Raw genomic sequence first — 11,092 nt, 5'->3', positions numbered from 1 at the left:
CAACAAGTAATCAACATATATCATCTAATTAATTAATAAATTTTAAAATCACACAATGTTACACAAACTAGATAAGAAGTGACTATTAGATAAAATACATTATTTACTCTCAATAAATGCACCAACAAACACATTCATCTAAAGAATACAAATGAAACAATAAGCCTACAAGAAGAATTTAAAAGATTTGCAATAGTTATCTTCAAGAGTTGCTTATATATATGAAGCTTGGACACTCAACAAGAGAAGAACAATACTCTAATTTGAAAATGCACAAATCATCTTCATATAAGCATCTTTATATATACTTTATTGTTATATCACATCTTCATTGTAAGACGAAACTCTGTTAGTTTATTCCTTAATAAAATTTTGTGTTTTTAGCTTGAAGTCAGAAAAGACTTTATTTTTAAATAATACTTAGTTTATAGAGTCTAGAGAGACTTTCTTGTTAAAGAAATATACTTAAGTAGTTTGCTTGAGGAGTCAAGTCAAAAAATACTTTAAGTTAAGTCAACATTGGCTTGATTATATAATACCTTGTATCTTTTTAAAAGATAGTGAAAATTGATAATAATAATAATAATAAAAAAGCTATACATAATCTTGAATCTCGATGATTAAAATCAATATAATTTTTTTTTCTTATTTTATTTGCATCCTTTAGTCCGTGTGTATTTAATTCACAATTTAAGAAAAAAAATGTTGAAATTTTTTATAAATGCAATTCAATCTCTTATAAAAATCATATTGACTTCTCAAAAATATATTTTTAAGTTAATTTAAATTAAAAATTAAATTTATTTTTTCTTCTTATCTTCTTCCCTCACTATCCTAATACATTTTGCATGACATTGTGTGATCAGATCATTGTCAAAAAAATACTCATGGAAAAAGATTCCTTATCATTCTTTAAAAAATAATTGTCAATGTTAATTAAAAAAAGGTGGTCTGTTTTGTTTCTATTGGTTCATGTTTACCCTTGTTTCAAAAAAGAAAAATAAAAAATCATTGTCAATGTTCATAAGAAAGGGTGACCTGTAGTGTGATTTTATTGGTCCACACTTGAAATTATTTCATGCATGATGAAGATTGAAGTTGACTTTAAGAAGAAGCTTTATATATTTATTTTAGGTTTCAAAGTTCAAACTCCTTACCAACTCTCTTGGGCTTATTCAACTGCCCTGTTCCATTCTCAATGATGCTTTTCATATATATATATATATATATATATATATATATATATATATATATATATATATATATATATATTTCAAATGGCATTGCATGGTGATGGTGCATGGTGATAAGTCAAAATAGTTATAAGATAATGCCCTTGTCAATTATCAATTATATAGTATATATATTATTAATTAATTCAATAGCTTATCAGACCAGATATATAATCAGTTGGTGTCGTCCTATCAAAGGGCACTTTATTATTTACAATTTTCTAAGCATAATTATTCAGGAGAGCCCCACCACATGAGAGCATGATGCAAAACAACTCTATAATTGTGAACCAATCTTCTGTTTATTTATTCTTCTCTCTGTCCCCACTCTTTTAAATTTCGTCTGAATATATGCATATAAAAATGAAATATATTTATATAAACCCTAAACCCTAAATTTTAAAAATGGAATATATTTTCTTTTTTATCAAATGACATTTGACACATACTAAAGAGCATTAGCGACATTATATTAATTATTGACCTAATAATAATAATAATAATAATAATAATAATAATAATAATAATAATAATAATAGCAATAACCGACATTATATTATAGGTGATGAATGTGGTGTTACGTAATTGCATGTGGTGTATAACACTTGGTAAAATGACTGATAATAGAAAGTTTCTAGAATAATCTTTGTTTTCAAATCCTTTTAGATTTTGAGGATTTGTAAGTGTTGTATTAACAAATGAGTTCCTATTCTTAATTTTAGAGGATTGTATTTTTTCAAAATGATTAAACTAGAGTATTTATATATGAAAATTAACTAATATAATACAAACTAATTTAAATACATTTATGTGAAAAGAATGTCTTCAATCATAAATAAGAGATAACACTCCATGACTATCAGATAGAAAATTGATGGTATGTTAAAAAATTTTAAATCAAACAACATTGTTTATTTAATGGTTAATTATTTGTTGAATTAATATTAAAGGAATTTTATTTCTAATACCAAGGAATCTCTTTGAATAGGTGTATATATGTGAATTAAAATAAAATTTTATGATAAAAGATATTGAACTGGAATCATAACAAAAACAAATTTGAATTAGATTTTATATTATTTATACTAACCTCCATAATATGTAAGAGATCATATAATTGAAAATTATTGATTTATGGAAGGATGTTATAAAATTCATATTTAAAATTTTATAATTAATATAAAATTATCATCCAAATGATATATCAGAATTAAACTTTACAAGTAATTATTCTCTACAGGTACGACGTTATTTTCTTTCTAGTGCAAACAATTATTACACTAAATATTCTGAGGCACTTTAAAACCGTAAGGTATTACTCCCCTTAAACGTAAAAAAGTACCTCTATATATGAAAAAAAGAATGAAATAAGTCGTATTTTTCTGCAATTTTTTTTAAAAAGCTACATTTTTTTTCTTCAAAATATATATTTAAAACATAATATTGCATTAGTTTATCAGAGCATATATAATCAGAGGGTGTCTTATCATGTGGGGCACTTGATTATGATTATATTATAATTTTCAAAACATATAATCAGGGGATGCCCCACCACATGTGAAGCATGATGCAAACACAAGTTCATTATTGTGAACCAATCTTTTCTTTATTCTTTTATAAAAAATAAAAAAATTATTCATTTTTTATTTATTTTAAACTAATCTAACTTGATAAAAAGTAAATAAAATCTAGTTAAGAATTATTTTTAACAAAGATCAAATTCGAATACTGTCCGAAAAATACCCCATTGAATTCAACACATCTTTTATTCATTCTTCAGTTCACTATCCCCATTCCCCACTCTTTTCCACGAATACAATTCACCATTTGGTTGAATATAAAAAGTGGGCCGCTCGACATCCTAGGGCCCATCTATGACATAAGCGACAAGTAATGAGCCCAATTCAATACCTTCAGCTGTAGGCCAGGGATTGCGGGCCAGTACCATCTAACCTTTTTGGGCCGATCTGAACTTTATACGGGCTGAGTACACCCAACAGATTGCCACCTGTATAAAGTGCAGGCCAGTTTATTTTCGCTCTCCTGTTGCCTAAACATACCCCATTTTTTGTACCCTTACGTCTTATTGCTGTTGTCAGTGTAACACCAAGTTTTATGCTATTTCTTAATTATCTTGACTTGCATTATTTACAAGTAAAAATATTAATAAAATTATAAAATTTAATTAAGTTCTAGTTGATTATATACTTAAACTGTAGATATACAAATATTGCATAAAGATTGATATATATGATTAGTGATAATTAATCATAATCAATATTTTTTAAATTAATATAATTCTTATATTTAAAATCAAGAGGGTGGTATTAAGATATATCCTTACCGATCAATCATTTGATAGATAATATATTCAGTTATGTGTCTCACTTAAAATATGGCATAAATATGTTTAAACAATCTCTAATTAGGCCAATTTTTATATTACTATCTATTAATCTTTTTTTTTTTCTAAATACATTGACTAATTTTTTTCTCTTCAATTTAATACTTTGGTGTTAGTCCTCATGTATTAAGTAATGACGTGGTTGACAGACCGTCATGTCATCATCCAACAATGTTTGTCACGTCATCTAAATATCTACGTGACAATCTTTAAGATGACGTGATAGACATTGTTGGGTGATGATGTGGTAGTCCGTCAACTATGTTATCACTTAATGGAGGAGGACTAATATCATATACTAAATTAAAAAAAAAATTCATGAGATATTTAAAAAAAAAATATTAGGTAGTAATATGAAAATCAACCTAATTAAATGTAATTTGAACATATTTAAGCCTTTAAATTATATATATATATATATAGGGAGCATATCAAGTGAGATAAAATTTATTATGAGAGATGAGAGGGTTAAAATATAACTCTTAGATTAATCAAGTGAGAGAAAATTTAGAGTTTAATCAAGTGAGAGGAAATTAATCTAAGGGCTATATTTTAACCCTCTCATCTCTCATAATAAATTTCCTCTCACTTGATATGTTCCCTATATATATATATATATATATATATATATATTGTATATTGTATATTTTACTTTAAGTTAATAAGACACATATATAACCGAACATTAATAACTAAATATTAAAAGATATCGATCAATACTTATGAAAAAAACAAGGTACCGTTTTTTTTTTGTTTTTTTTTTATTTTTAAATTTTATGTATCCTGTAAACAAAGATCCACTACTTAAAGGTTTGTTTTCTTCTTTAATTTGAAAAGATAATTTCAGACATATTAAATTTAATTTTAAATACTTATACAGAAAATAATGAATATTGCATAAATTTTTTTAAAAAATATATAACATAAAGAAGGAGATATTTTTATAATTATTTATGATTATAAAAACAAAAATAGAAAATATATCCTAATGCATTCTTTATATATTATATCATATGTGATTGTTTCTTAATGAGCTAGGCCAACCCGGTTGGTCTCTGCATTAAACTAAATATAATTTTATGTTTTGAGCCCAAATTCTGAATTGCACGAAAACTTCAATCAACTTGGGTATATATACTTCAAAGTTCAAATACTGCGTGTCTACGATGAGGCAAAGACCATGTTCATAACTGCTAGGGTTTCGACTTGAGCAACAAGAAATCATGGTTATCACAATTCACATTCAATATTTGCATTCACTTTCTGATGAACTTATATATACTGTTGTTTAGTCACGGTCAATAAAATGACTTTTTATAAACAACATTTATGAAAGAAGAATTTGAAAGTTGTAAACACTAACAGGGTTTTAGGTTGTAGTTGTCATTTTTCAGCATTAATTGACAGTTTCTGAGAATGCTCGTGCCTTTTTATAAAATAAAAAAAAATAAAATGATAATATTAACATGAATTTAATGAACTAATCCTTTATTTATTTTTATAAACATTATAACTCTTAAAAATATGATTTTTGTCATCCTTTTTCTGTTTCTCAAAATTATTACTTCCAAATATATATATGCTAAAGCAACAAAAAACTAATTGTAATATAGAAGTAGAAAATCCCGATGAACACGTGTGAGATCTTTGCACATCCCAATTTTGGAGTGTACGTGAGGAAAAAAGAGAGAACGACAGAAAAAAAAAATGTAAGAGAAAAGATAGACGTAACAAATGATGTGATTAAAAATGAAAAGAAAAAAAGAAGATGAAAGCTAATTGTAAAATAAATTAGGTGTATGTTTAGTATTTTTTTTTCTCCCACGTAAACATGTGCAATTGATGCATGATTTGTATTAAAGTTCTCGTGTTGTAATATGGGGGCATTCTCCTAAAGAAATATTTTGTTTCAAAACTCAATTAAATTAGAGTTATTTACTCACAAGTTCTCAAGAACCTAGCTAGATGATCAAGCATTTATGCAATGCAAATCGTCAATTGTGACTTCTTGTGCCTAAGGACCAACTGATCATCACGAAGACAAATTATGTTGAATTCTAGCAAGCCGAATTTTTTTTTTCTTTCTATTTTGATAAATCAAAGTATTCCTTAATCAAAAATTAAAGATTGATCTCCTAAGATACTGAAATACATTTAAAATTTTGATTTTTTTAATAAATGTATTTTTATGTATATCGATCTGGACTAACCCTAATCGATCATGTGTTTAATAGACAAAATTATTTATTAATCATGTCACATTTAAAAATCATTTTTAATTATTATTAAAATTATATATAATTTAAAATAAATATTGATAATTAACTATATATATTATAGTAAGAGTTTTAAAGTTTAAACTTTAGATTTATCAGTAAATAATATTTTACTATTAGCTAATTTTTATAAAGTAAAAAAGAACCACACATGTTAATAAAAAGACATTATATGTCAATATAAAGATATAATACATATCTTTCTTATTAAAACAAAATCTATTTAAATTTATTTTTGTCCTCATTTGTGATTAGGTCGGTGAAACCTATGATAACCTAGCTAATTGCCTCCATTAACATATATGAATGTAATTCAAAATTAAACTCTAGGTGAAGGCTGATTTCTCTAAAACTCTCCTCTTCCATAAACAGATTTGTAGTAGCTAGAACTAGGACAAATTGATTGGCAATATTTACTACAGAATGAGAAAGCTAGATCACCATTTTGATCAACGCCTATATAGTGATTAGAACTAGCATTTCTTTCTGTTTTCAATATAAACATAAACAAAGTCTCTTGCATGTGCTATAAAAGAACTATAAATTAAAAGTAAAACATTGCAATAAACCAAGAGCGTTCTTTCTATAATTTTTAATTTCTTTTGTGCTTCTATAGGCTAATGTTTTTAATTAAGTAAATATTGTGGTTTAAGGACCCACTCTAACTGCATTTTTCGAAATTGCCGCACCACAACGGCACAACACCTAATGGACCTACTTTAATATTAATAGAATAGAATTGCAATTAATGCATTAAATCATGGATCGGATCTTCCAACAAAAACACAAGCTTAAGGTCCCATCAACATCCATTATCCTAATTTTTTTTTTCTATCATTATATGAACAAATTGCTTCTTAGTAGTCTTTCGATTCACCCAACAAATAGAAAATTCCTAATTTACTGAACCACATGAAAAGGTTCTCAGAAATTAAAATTTTTCCATAATTTTATATTCTCGATATATAATATCTCCCAAATTCATCAACGTATGTTCAAAACGGTTAAAGTTTTTGGGATAATATCTCAAAGTCTTTATACTCAAACGATCTACAGTTTGATTGTAAAAATAATAATAATATATAATAATAATAAAAGTTTAATTTCACCATAAGGTAACTGAGTCTCTTCATTATTCATATATTAACTCCAAAAACTCTTTTAAGTTTTAAGAATATAATATAAAAACAATTCATGTACTATCTTTGTTTCATAGCTTAAACTTTTGAAATACATAACAATCGATAAGGTGCATGCTTATAGCAATAAGATGTCTACTATAAATAGAATCATCACTCAAAGATTACAAATAAATAGCGAGAGATTAGAAACCATAGAAATGGCAAAGCGAAACAAATTTAATTACAGTCATATCACATTGCAACAGAATACATAGCATGTCACGTACTAATTAATCTAGATATCATTTTCTTAAGGATTGAGCTAGTCTAAGGCCTCATATCCCCACCATTAAAGCTACATATTATCATAAGAAAATGTCAGTGGACAATGCTAACGATATATAATTGATAAATAATCAATGATACATATTTATAATGTATATTTAATCCTTCATGCTAGATCCCATTTATATAGGATACTATGATGTATAGATTTTCTAGGTAATATAATACTTTAGTTTAGTCCCAATCTAGTTTTAATGAGAGTTGCACACCTATAGATAGAGGATCCTGAGTGGAAATATTAAATTCCTCGTAAATTAAAAAAAATCCCTAATATAGATATTAGGAGCACGACATTATTTAGTATAAATCGATCTATATAATTGAAAGAAAGGATAATCTTAGTCATTCAGTGAAGCGAAGGGGAAAAAAAGAGAGGGATCAAGTCAAAGATATTGATTAAACCTAAGAGGACCCTCGAGGTATCCAATGTTTATAAGAGTTAATTGACTCTTGCATTTTATGCATGAATATATGTATGTGACATCATCTTACATATTTGTGGGGATACCACTCAATGGATTGTGAAAAAGTTTAGTCTCTATCTCTTTGATTTCCTTTTACTATCAATGTTTGTGTCACTGCTAACCTATTGGAGGTCTACTTCATTATTTAAATATTTGGAAGATAACTATATCGGCTAATTAATCATAAAATCATAATATATATGAGTAGAGAAATCAATTTTATAAAATTAAATTAAATTAAACACTTTCTTAATAAAATATATGCTGTACATGCCATTTGTATAAATATTGTAAAAGTATATGATATGTAAGGATTGATCATGTATATATATATGAGTCAGAAAAAAAGGATATATAACTAACTGTATATTCACATTTTAGTCTTTCTTGTAGTTGCATATAATTTCTATGTATACATACATATCTAATTAAACACCAACAGCAATCTGCCAAACATCCCTGAGAATCAAAGGTATATATATACCAATAGCATGCAATATCATACACACACTGCTTGGGAGAAAATTCAAGATTATTTTCATGACTATATATGCTTGATATATAGATATATATAAGTGAATACAATACAGGGACTTACCCCAATGTTAAACTCTTCGTCAACTCCATTCTAAACTCTCATTCGAAATAACAAAATACACTCCTTGACACATAAAGACCACGTACGGAAGGGTTATAGCTGACCCTGGGATATGTGTAGATAATCGATTATAATCTGAATTCCAAGACTGCGTAGCTGAAGTTATCCAACTCCTAGCAGCAGATTCAGGAAAGGGATCTGAAATCAATTAGAAAGTGGAATAAGATAAATTAATGAAATTAAGGAGATATATGTACTACATTGCCAAAAACTAATCTTCTGCATAAACTAAAACTACTTTATGTATGAGTTAAAAAAAAAAATTTTAAAATAACTAGTGAGAACTTTTACAAAATTTGTGTATACACTAGTTTTTATATATGAAGAAACTTATTCTATTTTTCTTCTTATTTTACTTTCCTAAAAATATTTATTGAGAAATTCATCTAAACAAAACCACAAATAAACTACAGGTTGTGGTTGTAGCCAACCCTTATTAGGCTACAAACAAACTCTATTTTCCTTAATTGTCACTGAAGATAAAAGAAATGTAAAAATGCAAGCCATGCATGGTGAGTGTCAAATGAGTTTTCAGTGTTATAAGACAGTGGAAAGACATGTACGAATGTCAGATACATATATACATAGAACAGCACGAAAGAAAAGGACATTCATATGATGCTAAATGAGAAAAGAAGAAACAAAATTTGTTAGAATAAGACAAAACTTTATGAAAGCAAGAGATTTTGGGTTCTAGCTATAGTACACCAATGAAATTTATTATAAACTGTCGACACCAGCAGACAAGACTCTAGAAACAGCATCTAATTTTCCCACAACCATGGATCATCAACCTTTTATACCCCCGTTATTTTTATAATATAGTTAACTAAATAATTTATAAATTCTCAAGTTTTATATCATTGCAGTATCATTTGTGGAAGCCACAACCAACAACGAAAGAAGTAAGATATGCGGATAAGCAAATATATATAATTATTATTATTATATAAGCACAAAAGACATAATTACGAAATGTAGAAACCATGATAACATTGTCTTCTTGCATGTGAGAGCGACAATGGATGAGAGTGCATTTACCCAATCCCTCTACTGTATGCTCATTCAGTGCAATGTTAAAAAGAAACAAGAAACTGAAGTAAAGTACGTATTCACTGTTAATTAGTACACAATTTATAACATATAACTACATGTAATATACATACAATTAGGGTTTTCAAGACCACAAATTAGGGTTTAATATAGAATGAAATGTCAATGAGAACTTCTTATGCTTTTAATACAACCGTGTGCTGTGTTGGTATATGCATATTGATCATGAATTTTCATTTCTCTGAAACACAACCAACAAACATTCAAATACAAAGTATAACTCTGTCTAGATACAAACTTGAAAGGATTTAATTTTGAGAATTTCTCTATTGAAAAGAGTTATTTATTTTTATTAGTAGAGAAATTTTCATAAATACTTCTTAATTTGTATCCAAATAGATTCTGTACTGTCATTAAACTACATCAATTAATTGTTCAATTATGTCCTTACTATGATTATAACCATGCCAATGCTTCAAACAACATTTCCATGTGAAAACAGAAGCAAGCAAATCCACAAATTAAACAGTGAGCAAGAGAAATTAGATACCACATACTCATGAAGGGTAATTATATATATAAAACTTTGATTTGGTTACTGCATAGGCAAGTTTGAGGAGGTGTCCCCGTTAGGCTTGATGATACTCCTCTTCTTCTTTTTCTTCTTATAAGGGATTCCTCTAGCCTTAGCCTGAGAATCCCTAACCTCACGAAGGTAGACTCTTATGGCACCACTTGCAAAGGGGTTGGTCTCAGGAAGGCCTCCATTTTCCTCATATGCAGCTCTCAACCTTCCAATGAGTGCATCAAGGCTCCCCCAAGCTTGTCTGAGAGGGCAAGTGCAGGGTCCAGGTGGCTCACTTTGGCCAAAGAACAAACACCCTTGCAAGTGCACTTTGGTCTTCCCAAACTGATCCAAGTAACGAAGAAACTCAAGAACATGGTTGGAACTGCACTGGGAAAGTGCCACAGGAGGCCTCTGATTCCTCAAGTACTGTCCAAAAGTGTTCCAATCCCTTCTCTTCTGAGACTCATAGCGACTCAGTGGTAACTGCTGATGATGGTGGTGATGAGGATCATCACCTCTTGATGATCCTTCTGCTACCTCCTTTCCCTTGTTGGACATGTTTGATGCTACTGATGATGATAAATTAAATCATTTAGTATTTCTTTTTCTCAAGTGTGAAAGGGAAATTTTGGTGGAAGAGAAGACAAATAGACACAATAGAATAGAAGTGGAAGAAATTTTTCAAAAATATAAGATCACATCAAAGGGCTAGTGAGGGGACATGGCATGGGACCAATGAAAGTGCTTTAGCCCTTCTTTTTCTTCCTTGCCTACATTATTTCTTGCTTTAATGGTACTATTAGTATTAATAATCATGCTTTATTTTTTTGCCCTTGTTTTTTTTATTATTGTGCTCCCATCATCAAATCAATTATTATTGGGTAATTTAGCGTAATTAGCAGCACTACGGTTAATAACTTGGTCATGTGATGACCATTTAGTGACCCTCTAGGTCATGTAGCTAGTAGCGA

The 11,092-nt window shown here is 28.1% G+C and overlaps 1 protein-coding gene across 2 annotated transcripts; it reads right to left on the bottom strand.

The window, feature by feature from the left end:
* Positions 1–8,356: 8,356 nt before the first annotated feature.
* Positions 8,357–10,890, bottom strand: LOC109811936 (protein LIGHT-DEPENDENT SHORT HYPOCOTYLS 10). Of its 2 annotated transcripts, none has more exons than XM_020375783.3 (2): positions 10,104–10,890; positions 8,357–8,638 (listed from the first exon to the last, which is right to left on the bottom strand). In XM_020375783.3, exon 1 carries the CDS (start codon positions 10,677–10,679, stop codon positions 10,149–10,151), a length of 531 nt encoding a protein of 176 aa, XP_020231372.1. In that variant the 5' UTR covers positions 10,680–10,890; the 3' UTR covers positions 8,357–8,638; positions 10,104–10,148. The 2 variants fall into 2 exon arrangements, with proteins under 2 accessions (XP_020231372.1, XP_020231371.1); XM_020375782.3 differs by having other exon boundaries at positions 10,111–10,888.
* Between the last annotated feature and the right edge of the window lie 202 nt (positions 10,891–11,092).

Source organism: Cajanus cajan, chromosome 10 (genome assembly GCF_000230855.2).
Source record: "Cajanus cajan strain Asha chromosome 10, NIPB_CcT2T_4, whole genome shotgun sequence".
Lineage (NCBI taxonomy): Eukaryota > Viridiplantae > Streptophyta > Magnoliopsida > Fabales > Fabaceae > Cajanus > Cajanus cajan.
The sequence above is the reverse complement of the archived record's forward strand: the minus strand, read 5'-3'. Positions and strand labels throughout refer to the sequence as shown.

What these genes read in the sequence shown, in the direction of transcription:
- LOC109811936 (XM_020375783.3), bottom strand. Translation starts at nt 10,679, where the DNA reads ATGTCCAACAAGGGAAAGGAGGTAGCAGAAGGATCATCAAGAGGTGAT.